Here is an 18,358-nt window from a genome sequence, read left to right on the forward strand (position 1 = left end):
TAATTGACCCCACAAATGTGATGCTCCAGAAACTCAATCTGCTCAAAGGAAGGTCAGTTTTGTAGCTTCTGTAACGACCTAAACTGTTTTCAGATATGTGAACATGATTGCACAAGGGTTTTCTAATCATCAATTAGCCTTCTGAGCCAATGAGCAAACACATTGTACCATTAGAACACTGGAGTGATAGTTGCTGGAAATGGGCCTCTATACACCTATGTAGATATTGCACCAAAAACCAGACATTTGCAGCTAGAATAGTCATTTACCACATTAGCAATGTATAGAGTGTATTTCTTCAAAGTTAAGACTAGTTTAAAGTTATCTTCATTGAAAAGTACAGTGCTTTTCCTTCAAAAATAAGGACATTTCAATGTGACCCCAAACTTTTGAACGGTAGTGTATATTGGAAAGAAACATTATTACTAATAATACTATTTGTTGTTGCATGTTGTTTTAAGTGGTCCTACATACAATTTAGCTGACCATTAATGACCACTAAGAGACTGTTATTCTGTTGTTCCTCAAACAGATTCCTGCAAGACCCAAGAATGTAGAGTGCGTGAAGGCAACTGCAGCCTTTTCAGACATCGTCAGCACCCATGCACGTCTGAAAAGTGAAGCCAGTGAGGAAGTGCCTTAAACCAGCATTATTTCTAATGGCCACCAGGGGTCGACTAAACTGGTTGCAAAAAGAGGTCAGATTGTCCAGAATCTGTTAGAAAATGTCCCTACTTCTCAATGGTTTATTACCTCAGTAAACAGTTGCCTAATGGGTTTATGGTATCAATTGCTAGTTTCAAATCTTCTTCAATGCAGCATGATGTTCATTTTGTATATAATGGTAACATTTTATAAACTATTTTGTAAAATAAACGATGAAGCAGCCCATGCTTTAGGGCTTGGCTGCATGTGCAGCATTCGCTTTTGTTTGTTTCTTTGTCTCTTTCTCTCTCTGGTGCCCTCTCTCCCCTCGACCGGGAAAGAGAAAGGGAGTTGGAGGAGAAGGGTGTAAAAGGACAAACATGCCAGACAGCGTGCTGCACAGTTTTACCCAATTGTTTGTCCCGAACATGAGCTAGATTTTTATTATTTTAGCTTGGGCTGGAGATCTGTTTTGGTCTGGTTTAGATATTTTCCATTAGGAAAAGTGCGATGGCCCCCTGCTTAGCTGGTTCAGGGGCTTCTTTATCATTTGCTCTTTTTGGCTGGGATCCAACCCCATTACTTTGTTTTCTTTTGCACTTTGAGTATTGTCACTTTTCTTAAAAAAATAATAAAGTTTATGGGTTTTCTCCTGTACCTGGTCTTGGTGTCTGTTATATGTTTTAGTCAACAGTTGAGTTTTTATTTGTTTAGAGAGGCCGTTACAGCAAGTCACCACCACCATGACCTGTCAAGTGTTACAATGCTAAACTGTCCCCAGCCCCGCCCCACAATCCAAATATTCAAGGTGCAGGGACCAATGCAGATGTGCACATTGTGGAGGGAACCATATGGGAAATGTGAAGAGGGAGTTCAACCAACGTGTTGCAACCAGGAGGTAAGCCACAGTTTGAAGAGTGAAGCTGACCAAAGCCTACATGGAAGGTTCTCCATTAAAAGGTCACAATCCGAATCAGAGTAGACGCTGGTGCCAACACGAAGTAACCCTGTAGTAGTATTTTATTGGTCCAAAACTGGCTTTACTGCTCTCCATTCAAATCTGCGGGGTGGCTTCGTCCAGTAATATACTGTCTATGGTTGCAACTGTAGAGAGGAGGTGTAGAAACAGGAAGTTTCATTACCTCACATATACTTCATATGTCACATCAGTACCTTTATTGCAGGAGTAATCAACAGTCTTGCTGGAGTGGAGACTACAACTGAGAGATGGAGATCATAAATTATTATAGTCGATGTAGAAGGTTTTAAAAATGACTTAGTATGGAAACTAAATATCAAGTCAATTTGTCATGGAAAATGTGACCCCAAAAGAGTGTGGTAAGCCTATGAATTATTGATCAGTGACAGATCTCTTTTTGCAGAAGATGAGGCGCCATGGAAAGGGGATTGAAAGGTTTAACAGAATCAAAATTTTCAGTTGAGAAAACAAATACATAAGTCTGCAGGTGTATAGAAGAGTATTGGAGAATGTGCTTTCATTCTAAGGAATAATTTTGACTCTAAGTTAACAAGGGCTGATTGTGTTAGTGGAAAAGGGTCTAAGTTACAAAAATCTGTGTTTCAATGATTCTGTCTCTGCTTGATTACGTATTGTGTTCATGGTTCAGCCTCAAAAAGAGCCACTTATTCAATAAGGTACGTCAATTCTGTTTATGTGTGTTCCTGTACATGTAGGTCTGAAGGGCAAGGTGGAGGTGGACAGGTAAGCAAAACAAGACCCTACTGAGAGACACTAAAAAAAGTCCCGTTGAGGCCATGGGAATAATGTGGAGTAAAGCGGTAGAAGAGTGGCAAGAGCAGTGGAACACTGGAATAAGGAGAAGGGTTTTGTACTGTTTAAATAATAAAGTAAATGTATTTATTAGTATTATTATTTATATATAAATATTTAGAAACATATGTCAAAGTGTATAATAGGTTATTTTGTACAGAGTAAGACTTGGTCATTGAAATGTGGCACTTAAGATATCCAACAGGTTCATGTATTGTCAGGTTGAGGAGTCTGGTGTGAGTGTAAGCATTATGAACAATAAATAAGAGAGGCAACAATATGCAAGAACATATCAGGAAGGCTGGAATTCAGAATCTTAATATAAGAACATTAATGAAACTGTCAACTGGATCAGGCAATAGACTTCTCTTTGACGTTTTTAGACAAAAATAATGTAGAATATAATCTTTGGTTCACGCTCACTGGTCCGCAGCAGAAGGTGGCGCTAATGCGCACTGATTGACAGACGCCGTCAAACCCTAAAGAAGAAGAAGAAGCACGCTCGGTAACCCGGAACCGAAGTTCGCTGTGAACTGGACGTTCTTTCATTTTAGCTGAAGAACGAAAATTGTCTGCTTGTTTTCCCCATGATGTCTGTCTGAGGACCAAAAGCATTAAACGAACTCTTATTCCTGGCCTGAAAGAGGCCGTGCCGCACACGAAGAGACTGGGAACATATCTGTTGACCTAAACAATTTAACGGAACCGTTACCGGTCGTCAAAGAAGCTTTGCTGTTCCTTTAACTTAGACACTGGGAATCCAACTCAGCGTTATATCGTGTCTGACTCGTCAAGAATATCTGACAAGACAGGAGGTAATGTAAAGTTATCGATAGATACAGATATGTCTTGTTTTGATTGTCTGCTTTACATGGCTTTATGTTAGTTATTTTGGGTGACTTCAACGCAGACAGCAAACGTGGACGAAGGCTAGCGCTGAGCAGTCACAACAAACCAAGACGCAAATCAAGGGGATAAGCTAGCTTGGGGAATTATGCGCAGATTTACGGTACTGTGGAAAATTAGTCGCACATAGCAGAACCCGGATCAGAGCCCGGCTCCCCGTCTTGTTGTGTAACGTTAGCGACAACACATCAACCTCTTGCAGCTGTTTTTTAATTCCCAGATAACTATCGTTAGCTTGCTAGCTAACTTCCGTTATGTAGCTAGTCACCTAGCTAACACAGTAGTTGTTAGCTTGTTATGTATCTTGCTAACGTCATACAGTTGGATATGTTATGAAGTGTGTGTTTGTTTGGTGTCCTGTAGAAACGGACTCCTATGAGTTATTATGTAAGTGGCAGCAGCGTTGTTACAAAGATGCGGCTCTTGTATTTACATAATACTGCGTTAGTTAGCTAAATTAGCCCTAGCCAGCGTTATTATGGTGATTGTATTCCCAAACGGGCTTATGATGATTTCATTCCTAATGGTGATTTCCTTTGTTCATAACTGTATATTTCTGCACCGTGTGTACTTCATGAACAACAGAGAGGTGGCATTTTTAATGTAAAAAAAAAAAAGTCCGTTGATTTTTGACCAGATGTCTAGACCTGACTGACCGATTATGGTGTACAATTTAGTTTTAACCAGCCAAGTATGTCAGAATTCTCTGTTTCTTTAGTTTCTTTATCATTCATTGTGTTTCCAGATGTTTTTATTTGTTACGCAAATTATTGATCCATTAGCCATGGAGTCAATAGGACAGTAATGTTATAGGCCTGTGTCACGACACACATTTTGACTTTAAATTGTAAAACACGTAGATGAGGCCCCCCTTCACTTCAAGTGTTTTTGTAAGCCGTGACATTGCCGCAGTGTGCAAGCATACACAATACCAGGACCCCTAAACTGAAACTATTAAATGGAATTTAGTCTTCATTAAAAATTTTTCTGTGTGTGTATATATTGTAATATCACCTAACCCTTAGTTCAAACATTTGCCCTCTTCATTAAATAGATTGCTTTTGCCAGGACTCTATGCTAACTTTTTCCCCAATGAGTATATGTGCTCCTAAGTGAAAAAGGGAGCAAAAGGCATAACACATAGTTAATTAATAAACTACTTACTTCTCCTTGTGTGCAATTAGGATGTGAAAAGCAGTGGAGGACTATGGAAGTGGTATCTGAGCACTCCGCATGGGCTTTAAAATAATAAATAAAAAAAATCAGCACATTAGAAATCTTTTAAAAACATGGACACAGCTTTGAAACACTGATCACTCATCGTAATGATCCATGAAAGCACTCATCACAGAAAACTGTACAGTGATTGACGCAGTGTGGCTTGTGAAATTGAGGACTTGTAGTGTTTGGAACCAGGGACGGATACATGATACACCAGCAGCAACTACACAACCCACGCCACAATTTATGTAAACAAGATGACGAAACAATATTTATAAAAATAACTTTAGTAAAATAGGACAAGGAGATGTGTTACCCTTAGGAGGCTGGCTAGAAGGAGCCAGTATATCGTTTTAATTTCACATAATAGTAAATCTAATTCTTGTGCTATAGAGCCCTGTTTGCTGTTATTTGTTATGTTGACTCTCTGTTCTGTTTCTCTGAATGTTATAGTACAAGAAAGAATAATTAGTATTTCTGACATTATAGAGATGGCGCACCTTTATAATAAGCTCTGGAAACCATGCGTGTGTTTGGAGGTGTATTATGTAGACTAGGTGGTCATTAGGTTATGATCTATGATAACATGATTGTACAGTTATATGTAATCTTCCACTGTCCGTACATAGCTCATCAGTTGACGAAGAGGAAGACAGCAGGAGTTGCAGGGATTCGAGCATCGGGCCCTGAGATGACATCACAGCAGCCACAGCTCCCCAATGCTGTTATTCCTCCCCAGCTTGCCCAGAACTCCTCTGCTCCGCAGGCCCGGCCTCACATTCAGGCAAATCAGCTGGACTCAAGTCAGAGCAGTGCAGGGCCTCTGGACCACAGAGCTCTGACAGGCAGGCCGGGCTGCTCCGGTGTGGCAGCGACCAACGGGGAGGTGGCTAACAGGAACGTTTCTGCCTCCTGCACCAAGTCCAGCTTGTCCAGAAGAGATGGGGGCTTTGAGCCATGGCCCGAGGAAGCAGTGGACAACTCCCATGGGCTGTACTCACTGCACCGCATGTTTGACATAGTTGGAGCCCAGCTGACACACCGGGATGTCAGGGTACTGTCATTCCTGTTTGTTGATGTGATCGACGAGTACGAGCGTGGTGGCATCAGGAGTGGAAGGGATTTCCTGCTGGCCCTAGAGCGCCAGGGTCGCTGTGATGAGACCAACTTCCGACACGTTCTCCAGCTTCTAAGGATTATCACTCGCCATGACCTGTTGCCTTATGTCACACTCAGGAAACGGCAGGCCGGTGAGTACAACAGTGTGAACACTATGGTTACACCATGCTTTAAATACATATTTCATTATTGACAGTTTGTTTTAAATGTCTTACTGTGACTATGTATGTACAGTCTAGATTTTTTGGACCCATACTATTTTAAGATTTCAGAACCACATCACCTTCCTGCATTCATATTTTATGTATAATATGGACTAGAAAAAGATTCGGACATTCTGTAATTGGAACATTTTTCTTGGCACAGCCACACTGAATTTACAAATACCCATGCTGAACCTCTAACAACTAGGGCAGGACCTGAATATTCAAATATTCAATCGTTGGGTACACATTGGATTTTCAATTTTGAGATTCGATTATTGAGTTGTTGTTTTTTTTTCGCACGCCTGACCTCTGCTTACAGCAGTGAACGTAACGCTCCAGTTCACATCAAAGGAAAAACAAAATGAAGCCCTCAGCTGTGTGGGAGCATTTTAAACGCAGTGATGACAGCAGTAGTGTGGAAGTCATAGCATTTATTAATTTTACAAATGCTTAATTTCATTACAGATCAAGACAGTCAAATTTCCTACATTTTAAAATTAATCAGTAGGCTGGAAACAAACCAACAAACAACATAATGAACGCATTTAAATAATGATGTTAGGCCGATCGTAGAAGAAGAGCATTTAGTAGTCTCTGCTCTTCGCCTGGTTAAACTACTCCCGGATTCTGCTCTGGACCTGCTCGGATCAGACTCTCTCACTCTGGACTCCTCTCAGCTAGGGTTCCCCCTGCTCTGTACAGCAGCCACTAACCCGGTTCTGCACGCATCTGTTTTCACTCTACCTTGCTCTTCACCTCCTAAATACCCGATCCTTTTAACCCTGCAATAAATATTCCTCTTTTATCAAACTCCTCCCTTTCTTAGTCCTGCACTTGGGTCTGCTAGCCAAGCCATAACAAAGTTAAAAGCAAAGATTTGGTAATTATCACTTAGTTAGCCTAGCTGTGAGAAGAAACGGAGCGCTCTCTCTCACATACAGATGCACCCATCTCCGCAGTTATCTGTCCACCATCCAATCCGCCCTCACTTCTTGGGCATTTATCCTTCTTCTGCTGTTTTGTTCTGTCTATTAGATACATAGCTGTAGCTCGTGAAATGAGAGCCTGCTTATCTACACACATTTAAACAATCGACATAACGGGACCGCTTCGATTATTCTCTGTTAATTACTGTTGAAGCTCAAAAAATGACATTCGGGACAGCCCTACTCTGAATAAGGGTTCTTCGATACACAGAATTAGTTGCTAGTGAGTGACACGCAGGCTCTGCAAGTACAGTGAACCACCAATCACAATACTCTTCTTGATCAGTTTATCACACAACCGAAGCAGGCCCCACCCCCGTTAGTTGTCAACGACAACTTGAAAATAAGTGAGGAACAGGAGAATAACACTGAAACAGTGGATTTGGTTGCAAAAAGAAAAGCAACTTTTGTAAACCACTCAGGTGGCTGGTGTATAGCTGCTCTTTTTATTTTTATCATTTTGTTTAAAATATGTTCACTGCATTAAAGGAAAATGTTCAGCTTATTTATTTTTACTTTCTATTTATTTTCCCTACAAAATCACCCCAAGGATGCTTATTCTTTTCAAATAGAGCAATGAAGCCATCAGCAGTATATATCGCAGAAAATAATAATATTCAGTCAATATTCAGTGAGTTTTTTTCCAATGTCGTGCAGCCCTAATTTGTTCCACTACCATTACAATCCACATCACCTCCACACATACAGTAACGAGCGACGGTAATTCATCGAAGGCCTGAGAAATGAATGAAAGCAATTAGGATGTGTCTGGCAATATATGCAGTTACTGTTAGTGGCTACATTATAAGAAAAACAAACCAGGTTGTGCAGGAGTAAGAGGTATTTTGTGTTTGTGTTACTTATGTTATTACGCTTCTGCTAAATAAAAAAATATATTGTTGCATGAAACATAGCAGAAAAACATATAATCCTCACATGAAACTATGCTATTTCTGAGTCTGTTATGAAACCCAGCTATTGCTTTGCTTCTGTCCACGGTGTTGGACCAACGGTTGTCTTAATTTGCCATTTGTTGCTTTCTTTTTTGGCCTGCTGACTGTCTGCCGATCTTACTCTTTTCTTCTTGCTTGTAACACTCTGGTGGATGGTGGCTGTTCCATTTCCTGATCCATTTTCTGTAACGGAGCCGTGTGTTTATGGAAAAACGAATGCATTCATGTTAACTCTGAGAAGTTAGTCTATCTATTTTTCTAAAACAACGCTGTCAATGTCGGAGGCCCACCTTCAAATAAGCACTGCGCCACAGTTACACGGTAATTCTGTGGGAAACACTGTACTGTGCATTTACAGATGTTTCTGCTGTTTCCACTTAAAGCTAATAAGCCTATTTCTTCCATGCTGGCATTTCACTGACTTGCTGCAACGTAACACTGCCCCCTGGCCATCAGATTTACAATCCGTGATCTCCAATAGCCATGATCAGACAAAATGAAAATACAGAAGATTCACCAACCCTACATCCATCCATGCTGGAGCCGAGCACTTCTGAAAGATAGGCTGTAGCAACCGAAAAGGAAGTCGGTGTGGGTGGACTACATTATTTTTATTGCTTATTTGCAGCAGCATCTCTGCATTCTGTGTATTAATTCCACTGGTTCTAATGTGATGATTAGACTGCAGTTAAGAAAAATAAGAAATTAAACAATAAGAATAATATCAGAATTCCACTGTTGTTTTCAGTGTGCCCAGACCCTGTTGACAAATACCTGGAAGAGACGTCAGTGCGCTACATTTCACCAAGAGGAGCAGTGCAGAGCAAGGACACAGCGCCTCACAGACGAACAGGTGGGTGTTTTGTGTGTTTTAAGTTCTCTCTTTTTTTTTTTTTTTTACACTTAGTATTTCTTCAATCAGCAAGAAAAGAGTAAGATTAGTAATATATGCAGCCAATGGAACGTCCTCATAAAAGTAACTGTGCGCAGTGATACAGAAGTTTGATTAACATCAAAACTGTCACTCTCTAGGTCCTCAGCCAGTCATTTGCTGTTCCCCGTCAGGACCCCATGTTGGCCCTCCCCGAACAAAGCCAGCTCCTCCTGTTCCAAACCGCAAACGGAGGAGAAGTCATTCCTCAGCTGACTGCAGAGAGAAGCAAACATGTGGTAAAAAGAAACAACATAGAGAGGGATCATCGTTTTTGTCTGGCCTCAAAGAGTATGATAACAAAAACATGAGCCCAGTTCAGTGACACTGGTTTATGTTAGCATGTTTGCATGTACCTAGAAACTGGGATACTCTTTAATGCGTGTGTTTACATGCCTTAAGTAACCAGGTTGTAGTCTGCTTTTCCCAGTCAGCTGATATATAATTTTTTTTTTAAACGTCATTTCAGTGAGAATAACCGGGATGTGGACTTGGAGGAACCTAATTTCGCCAGCTAGATTCCTCCTGGAGAATGCTAATTTCTCTGCAATCTAACTGCGAAACCTGTTTTTTACACACATGCAGAACAAGGACAGGTGGATGCAAAGAGCGAGCGTAACGTTGCGATTCATCCTCTCTAATTCCATCCAAATTCCAGCTGAAACAAAAAGTAACACAATGTAGTGGTGAAGTCTGATTATTCACTGCTCAAAAAAATTTTAATCACAAATCAGAGTTCCAAATATTTACTGTACATTGTATAAATGTAAGAACTGTCAATGGAAACCACAGTCACCAAATGAATGAGGGCTGGATTTAAAATCACACCCAAAATCAAAGTCAAAATATTGAAACCACAGGCTGATCCAACTTGTGGGACTTTCATCACGGCAACTCATAATGTGACTCAGTCGTGTGTACGCCCCCCACGTTCCTGTTCCTGGACAGTCTGTGGCGCTACTTGGCATATTCGAATGTGTAAGGTCTAGTGGTGCAACGTATCACAAAACTGACGGATCGGATCATTTTCGGATTAAGGTTAATAAAATTTTACTTACTCAGAGATACGATGGTTAACCATGAATGGTAATAGCAAGATCTGAGCTATTCGTATTCTAACAAGTTACCAGTAAACCATCTGACGGTGGTCCACTTATGGATTTACTACTACTTTAGCTCTGATGCAGCCGCCTCTCTCATCTTGCTTAATGTCTCAATCAGTCTGATAGTGCAACCCATGGCACTGCACAGATCCCGCTAGAGGACGCTGGGCCGTCATGCCACCATCCTGGAGTCTGTTTCTGACAGTTTGGTCAGAAACATACTCACCAGTAGCTCGCTGGAGGTCATTTTGTATGGCGCTGGCAGTGCTCCTCCTGTTCCTCCTCGCACAAAGGAGCAGATACGGGTGCTGTTGCTGGTTTAATGCCCTTCTACAGCCCTGCCCAGCTCTCCTTGTGTAAAGGACTGTCTCCTGGTATCTCCTCCATGCCCTTTCCATGGATTGTCTTGTTGCTGTCTATCCTGTGCACCTGTTCTCACATTCATTTGCACCAAAACAAGACATGGATTAACAATCACTTATGCTTCCTAACTGGACAGATTGAAATCCCTGCAGTTCAATTAACAGGATTTTATTCTGTGGTGATACATTTTATTGAATAATTATGTAAATAATTTCTTTGAGTTTTTTGTAGTTGTTCTTTGTATCACAGGTATCTGCTTTTCTTTTCTTATTGTCCAACCACTTTCACTGCTTTTAAGCACCAAGCGTCATCAATGTAGTCTACCGCCTGTCATCTTACTGGAGTCTTGTGCTCTGTTTGCTTGGAACACGGTCCTCCCGTCTATATGCCGACTCATTTTGGAAGTTACCAAGCATTTAAAAAAAAATAACTTTGCATGCACAGTTAGTCTCAGATTGACTTTCCAAATGATAATTTCCATGAAATATTAAAGGGGCTAAATGTAAGTTTTTGATTTTAATAACTCAAATTTTCATTGCCTTATTGTCAATAGGCTCAAAACTCACTTTGAAATGAAGCACACACCTGTTTTCTCCATTGCTTGCATCAGCCACTATTCTGCTTTTAATGTGGGGATACTGGATCGGGTTCAGCCCTGTGCGCACTCCCGAGCCTCTCTCACTACACCCCAGCTAACACATGCAAGGCAAGGCGAGTTTATTTGTATTGTACAACAAGGCAATTCAAAGTGCTTTACATTAAACATAAAAGCAGCATAGAGAAATTGAAAAAGAAACTTTTGAAAAGGGTGAAATAGAAAATAAAAACAGGATTTTAAAAAAACAGGGTAAAACAGGACAGTAAAAGTTTCAGTGCAGTGTACAATCAGGGTTAAGAGTTAAATAAAAGTGAAAATAAAAACAGGCTGAGGGGAGCAAATAATTGAGTTACAATTATTTTTTGTCTTTCAAAAGAGAATAAACAGAGAAGTCTCTCTCTCTCTCTCTCTCTCGTGCTCGCGCTCGCTAGTCTGTACTCGGGTCCATAGCAATATTTGGGGCTTAGGCTACGCGCTGCAAACATCAGCTGGAAACCCCAAAAACCCTAGGACACTACAGAGAAACCAGGACATGTCTGTCTGCAGGCCACTTTGATCCAGTTATACTCTGGACCCACCTGCGTGTTTACAGGTGGACAGAGGATCCTGCAAATTCAGATTTAAGACCACTTCCTTCACTCTGTTCAATCTTACTCTTTATCTTTTCACTCAATTACCTACTCATTTCTCATCATGTAAATGGTTTTCACTGAAAACGGATGTTGCAGTGCAGTGAACACCATAAAACAGCCAGCTCACAGCAAAACACAGGCTCCATGTAAGGATCCAAAACAACAATAAAGGTTTATGTGCTGAAGCCAATCAGACCAAACAGGTTCAGATGATGTCGAGTAAGAACAAAGTGAGCATTAGTAAAGCTGCAGAAACGCAGAGAAAGTCACATTAGCTCGCAGGCTAACGCCGAGCAGTTGCTAATGTGATCCAGTGCAAAGTTGTATCGCTTTCCACATTACTTCACCAATTAACGCGAGCCATGTTACTATCCTGTGTACCACTGGTATTATGTCAAAGTGTTGATTTAGCCTGCAAGAAATGATGTAATGGTAAAAAGCAAATGTGGAGCAATTTTGTTTACTATCCTACAGTAAAGCAGCCAGCTAACGCTACATTAGTTTACTTCATAACGCTCAATTTAGATTTATTGTGGTTTGAAAGATACTCATATACACAGCTTCTCCACCTCTCCGTCATTGTAACTAACGTGACCCACATAATATACAACACTGCAACAAAACAGGGACAACAACACACAGGAAGAGCCATCCACTAACACTACAGTAAATTTACTTACTGCCGTCTGACTGTTATAAAGTGTGACACTATCTCGTTATAATATTCAGTCCAGCTCACGAAGCGTTTCATTATCATCCACCACATTTAGCTGTGCTCACATTGCTGAGCCTCCGGAGACAGATACACAGATAGTAAAGATAGTTACTGAAAAGCAGGCAGGCGAGCTAACGCCGATGTATCACGTCAGCTGAATGCAGTCAACGTAATGAGCGCGGATTAGTTCAGCCTCAAGCTGATAAAAATATTACTGTAACGTTGCAGTAGGGATTTACCTGAGTTTCCACCATGTTGTGTGAAGCTGTCTCCCTGCCTGTCTATAGCTGCTCTCACTCTGCCTTTTTTTGGAAGTACTGTGCCAACTTGTCGGTGTCTTGCTGCGCTGATTGAAAGGTACGGCGGCCGGTGTTGATCTGCCTCTGAGCCGGGAACTTTGAAGTAACAGAGCCTGATTATGTCTGTGTGAAAAGCCACAGCCTGCATGATGGTGTTTCTGCGTTTATTGCTGGATTTCTGTATGAAAGCGATTGTGTTTTGGATTATGCTCACTTATGAGTTTAAGCGAGGACACGCCTGGTTGCAATCTTAAAACCGCTCCGCTGGTGGCCGCTAAAAACTCCATAATGCCCCTTTAAGTATATATATTCAGTAAATATTTCAACCTGCAAGTCGCTCGTTAAGCTGTCTTTATTCAGTCAACTACTTAAGTCACATTTTGCGTGAATTACCAGGTGTAACATTATGAATGCCTTTGAGGAGAGGCTGTCTGAAAGTGTGTGCTGTTATGATCATTTGTGCAATTCACTGCATCTCACTCCTATCTCCGTATGACTGCAGGCATTTTGCCTTGGCTTCGAGCGGAACCATTCTGAACAGCTATAAAACTTTTGCTTGAGACGTAGTCGGACAACCGGTAGTTTATAGTAGTTAATTTCAAGCATACCCCAGCTGTGAGTCTTCAGGCTTGTAATATAGCAGGCAATTGTCCAGGGTCATAATGGCTGCCAGCCATTGCTCAGCTGTGATCGGAGTGTTAAGGGGTTTTATCATTACAGATGTAAAATGTTGGTGTTATAATTGTTTGCTAATTTGTTCCAGCCCTACTCTAGCATTCACTTTCAGTTGACCTTTCTGACTCTTACCTTGTGCTCTCCTTTAGATATCCGCCTCCGGGTTCGCGCTGAATACTGCCAGCATGAGTCTGCGCTTCAAGGCAACGTCTTCTCCAACAAGCAAGAGGCAGTGGAGCGACAGTTTGAGCGCTTCAACCAGGCCAACACAATCCTCAAATCCCGAGACTTAGGCTCCATCATCTGTGACATCAAGTTCTCTGAGCTCACCTACTTGGATGCCTTCTGGAGGGACTACATCAATGGATCTTTGCTTGAGGCCCTTAAAGGGGTATTTATCACAGATTCCTTAAAACAGGCTGTGGGCCATGAGGCTATAAAACTGTTGGTCAACGTTGATGAGGAGGACTACCAGGCTGGTCGACGCAAACTGCTCCGTAATTTGGTCACAAATGGAGGGAGCCCACCAGGAGCTAACAAAGACTGTGTATCTTAGACGCACTCTTCAGGTGGAAGCATATGGGAGGAACGCTGCTGTGCCTCCCCCACAGGGAATAGAGTGAGATGTGGTTGTGTCGTTTGAGGTGCCCGGAATGTGTGCCTGAAAGGAACTAAAGAACTTCTAGCCACCACATTGATTCCTTGAGAGCTAAGGTCATAGGACATCTTCTTGGCACCCCTAAGCGTAGCATGCGAGATGATTGGGAACTATGTTAGCAGAAAGAAGTAGGCGATGCATACAGGTTGACATTATTTTGAATGTTAAGCTGCTCATTTTCTTCAAGGAGGAGAATGCTGATTCATGTGTGCATTGAATTGAACTAATTTCTTGTTTCTGGTATGTTAGCTCATTGAAACACATTTGTTAACTCTAATGATACTCTTCACTCCTGTTCAAAAGTGGAGTTATTTTCAATACAGGAAACATGCTTAACACTGACAAGTTACTCCCAGTGGGAGTTGTACCTTATTGTCAAACTGGTTCATCTCTTTTCCAGGTTTTTCAGGTACATTACAGATTGATTGGATTAACCCAATGAGAGAGTGTTCTGTATGTTATAGAAAGGCGCAGACCCTAGTTGACCTACAATTTGTTTTTTCTATCAGCTTATTATCCTACTTTCCCAAAACTTTGCAGAGTTTCCTTGTCTGGAAAGATGAACCCTTCCAGAGCCTTTTTATTGGCTCATATTTGGTCACTGTTTGACATTATTGTGTTTTGGCTTTGTTTTAACCAGTTATCATGTTTTACAACATAGCTTGTTACCAGCAGCTGTGATTCTGGCCTAATTTGAAGTGTCACGTCACTGCCAATATTTAAAACCTTGTGGATTGTTCTAATGTTTTGTCGTTTTCCAATGAAACATTGAGTCGTTCACAGGTGTTTTAGATTTGTTTGATTTGCAAATCAGTGCCAGTTTCATTGTCCGCCTGTAACTCTGGACCTCTGCTTACTGACCCTCTCACTCATGTTCACTTTTATATATATATTTATATATATATATATATATGTATATGTTACTGTAGATATATCAGACAGATATACCACTGAACATTTTATTTTATTTGAAGTGACAAATGACAACAAATCAACAAACCAACAGCAGATGAAAATCACAGCCAGTATGTGGACAGTCATCTCAGTTGTGCAGGTGGTAAGATGCCAGAACAACTTTAAATAATTCACAGGGCTTGGGCTTGTTTTTGTGAAGTTAAAGATATTTCACTCAACCGTACTTGGAAGTTTCACAAGTGAAATCCTCAGCACATTCTCTGTGGATATCTCGTGCCTCCTTGTGGAAGAGGATGTTGAGGCGACATACTCAGAAGGCGTTATGAGCAGGTGTTGCACTCACTTCCTCATCTAGTCGCTTGACATCCTGTTGGTCATGTAGGAGAAACGACATCCTTCTCCGTCGGGAGGTGTGACATCTCCATGGGCTTTCACAAACTTCTAAGGTTTTAAAACTGAAAAAATAGGACGTTGTGGACCAACAGAATAGCAAGGCATATAGCATGTTGATCCACTACAGTTTAATGCGCAGTTCCTTAACAATAACATGCTTCTAGTGGTAGAAGACCACTTCTACAGTGTAGCCTGAAATGCTAATTAACCAAAATGTGAATTTACATTCTTTATCTTCCTTTTTTTTTTGGGTAACCGTGGAATGAGATGAATTAACAGACATTAGGTTCGGTGGGTGCCTGTAACAAGCACATGTTGACAGTATTACTGATTATAGCTTTAATTTTATGCAGTCATAAAAATACACTCAGTGGCCACTGTTATTGTAGTTCCGGGAAGCCCCCCTTGAACAGCCTGAGATCTTCATCGCATGGATTCAACAAGGTGTTGGCGAGTAGAGATTCATGTTAACATGATAGCCTCAAGTAATTTGTTGTCCAGGCTGCAGGAGTCCAACAAGGTCAGCGTCAGCAAGCTTCAGAAATGGTGCACAGCATTAACAGTTTGTGACATACCCATTGACGAGTCCGCCGCAGGTGCCGTTGAGCCCATGGCGTTATCCATAGTTCCGCCCTTTGTTCTTCTTGTAGAGGCAAAACATTGCAGGCTGGCGGTACCAAGTGCAAAGCAAACCTTCTCAATTCCAGTGATTTTTTTTTTTTTTTTCATAGAAATTAAGTTCAGAGTTTATGGAACTGTTGACAGTGGTTTGACTTTGTGAATTAGGAACACAGACTGTCCACTACTGCCATACTATTTTATCTCATGCAGGTGCAGGACTGCTGTGCATGTTGGCGGCCAACTGGCTGTAGGCTGTAGTCTCACTTTTAACAAAAAACGTGAGTCGACCAACATTATCACCAGACAATGTCAGTGTAAGACGTATCCTACAAAATCCTGGATTATGTTCAGAGACAACATCCTTCAAAGTCTTGCTTTCTGCGATGTCATGAGCATGGCAATTGCACTATCGTTATGGTTAGAAAAATATTGTGGTTATGTTTAATAAATAGGCAAATTTCAATTGCAGGTCCGGGATGCAATCTCCAATCTTCTGTATCAAAGTCAGACCCACACATGCCCATCTATCAACCCAACCTCCACACCCTTACTTTCAAGTGCATAAAGAACACACTGCTTACTACACTGGCACTGAATGTTGGCATTTGACGTAAATCATGACGTGCAGAATCGTTCGGTATGCGGACAATTCCTCGGAATACTGGCCGGAGTCAATACCAAGTCAAGGGGGCGCCATAGTCGTATACTTTCAGATTCTCTGAATTGTGATTTTTAAAAAAGAAAGAATGGTGTACCAGTAACGTTTTGTTTGGAAATGTTTAATATCAGTGATAATGTGTCAGAGTTGAAGTATAACCACAATGCTGTTTTGTGATGAGATTATTTAGATTTTATAACAGAAGAATGTTAGAGACTGGATGTCATTTTGGCAAGGACTGTCATTTGAACTGCCAGTCTCTAAGGCTAATATCTTACATTTTTCCTTCATTTCTCATTACTCAGTGCACAAAGCCAAATGATTGACATAAAAACATGTGCAGACTCATACTGTGTACTTGTCAGCAAAGTAATGTTTTGATGCATTTCTTCACTTCCCATCTTGTTATTTTACTTGCTGCATTACAAATGCATTTCTTATTCTTTTTGCCAAATCTCTGTAATCTCATTTTGCCTCTGATTTAAAAATGTAATGAACTCTTGTCTAGCTTTCCATCAGGTAGCATTTTACTTTTATGTACCCTATTAAATTCAGTGTATGTTTCTGCCAAATATATTCTTCCTGCTACAAAAGCCCTTATCTCTGCTGTATCATACCATCCATGGGTACATATCCGAACTCACAAGTCATGACTGACAGGCCACTATTACTGTGAATTATATAGAGTAGGCCTACATTTTATATTTTTACCCCAGTGGAATTTCATGTAAAGGTTGCAAGTTAGTATCTATTATATAGGTTGGTGTATGTTCTGTTCGTTGTATGTTATGTTAGTTGTTAAATGCAGCTGTCTCTTACACAAAATTGCATGTAACCTGTTAGGATCTCCTGAAATGTCATAGAAACTCACAGTGCTAACAATTTGTAAATAACTTTATTGGATGTCAGGTTTTCTTACTGCAATTTTGCATTTCTTTCAGAAAACAGACAAGTAGGACTGTTAATAAATGAGATGGATGGGTTTTGTTGAAGTCCCAGTCCTAATTATTTTTATTATGTCACATGGCAAAATTTTGGGTGGAAATCTGTGTACAAACTCCAGATAAGAAAGTATAGAGGACATATTTAAACATGGTTTCCTGATAGATATAATGCTTATTATGGACTCGACCAATATTTTAGAAATTTTGCTAAAACCTTTTCCTGCTTTGACACACCAACCCTGTGTATGATGTGGAATGTGTATGATAATTTACATTAGACTGATCCTGGGTGCATCTCATTTCTCTTACACATTTGTTCTCATTCCCTCTTGCTCCTCAGCTCATCACACTCGCGACGTGAGGAAAACATACAAGGAAGGAGAAATCCAGGCAGCACATTTTGTCTGACTGACGAGGCAAACCAAGTTTATTCAGGCCAAGAATGTTCTTGCAGAGACTTGAATGTAATGTATGTCAGTGTGAACCCCACAATCTACTGGTATGATGGTATTGCTTTCAACACATACCCTAAATGAAATGATAAAAGATTTGGTGGTTAGACCAACAAAAGTTAACCTTGCTGTGTTTCTATATGCCATGGATACTCTGCAAACTGAGCTTTGGCTAACCACTGCTACAGCAGGTCTGCTGTCAGTCAGTGTGATCCAACGTGTACAAAATAGATTAAACAAATTTATGAAAATATGCTGGCTAGTCCTGTGTACTTGTTGATCTAGATAGTGTTTGCATAAGTTTTTTTTTTATTGGCATTGTAATCAGTTAATTTACTTATTACACTGGGCTTAGTCACTGCTGTAGGAGAAGCATCTGGAGGGCAACACATTCAATTTAGAAGTTAAAGCTGCATGCAGGGTTTTACGGGTTCAGCGCACTTTGTCATTCCAGATCAAGACATTATACAACTTAAAGAACAAATGTCTTAAACGATGTGGGCAATGTGACAATGCAGCTTGTTTTATTTACTGTTTGACAGCAACGGTAAGTATAACCACTTGACTGAGTTA

The 18,358-nt window shown here is 40.7% G+C and overlaps 2 protein-coding genes across 2 annotated transcripts in view; both read left to right on the plus strand.

Moving 5' to 3' along the window:
* The window catches only part of si:ch211-229n2.7 (uncharacterized protein LOC100002243 homolog), a 5,484-nt gene extending 3,092 nt beyond the window's left edge, over positions 1–2,392 (plus strand). Inside the window, exons 4-5 of the mRNA XM_046056099.1 lie at positions 533–639; positions 2,341–2,392. Coding sequence (XP_045912055.1) covers positions 533–639; positions 2,341–2,392 — 159 coding nt within the window. The remainder of the gene's footprint in view (positions 1–532; positions 640–2,340) is intronic.
* A 536-nt stretch (positions 2,393–2,928) lies between these two features.
* dedd (death effector domain containing) lies at positions 2,929–18,040 on the plus strand. Its single transcript, XM_046056001.1, has 5 exons — positions 2,929–3,252; positions 5,194–5,814; positions 8,577–8,681; positions 8,861–8,998; positions 13,294–18,040. The coding sequence occupies exons 2-5, from the start codon at positions 5,256–5,258 to the stop codon at positions 13,698–13,700; spliced, it is 1,209 nt and encodes a 402-aa protein (XP_045911957.1). The 5' UTR covers positions 2,929–3,252; positions 5,194–5,255; the 3' UTR covers positions 13,701–18,040.
* Positions 18,041–18,358: the final 318 nt, after the last annotated feature.

This window comes from Micropterus dolomieu, linkage group LG08, assembly GCF_021292245.1.
Source record: "Micropterus dolomieu isolate WLL.071019.BEF.003 ecotype Adirondacks linkage group LG08, ASM2129224v1, whole genome shotgun sequence".
In the NCBI taxonomy this organism is placed as follows: domain Eukaryota; kingdom Metazoa; phylum Chordata; class Actinopteri; order Centrarchiformes; family Centrarchidae; genus Micropterus; species Micropterus dolomieu.

Excerpts from the sequence above, each read along its gene's own strand:
- dedd (XM_046056001.1), top strand. The coding sequence starts at position 5,256 with ATGACATCACAGCAGCCACAGCTCCCCAATGCTGTTATTCCTCCCCAG. Across the intron at positions 5,815-8,576 it reads ACTCAGGAAACGGCAGGCCG|TGTGCCCAGACCCTGTTGAC; the intron begins GTGAGTACAACA and ends TGTTGTTTTCAG. Across the intron at positions 8,682-8,860 it reads AGCGCCTCACAGACGAACAG|GTCCTCAGCCAGTCATTTGC; the intron begins GTGGGTGTTTTG and ends GTCACTCTCTAG.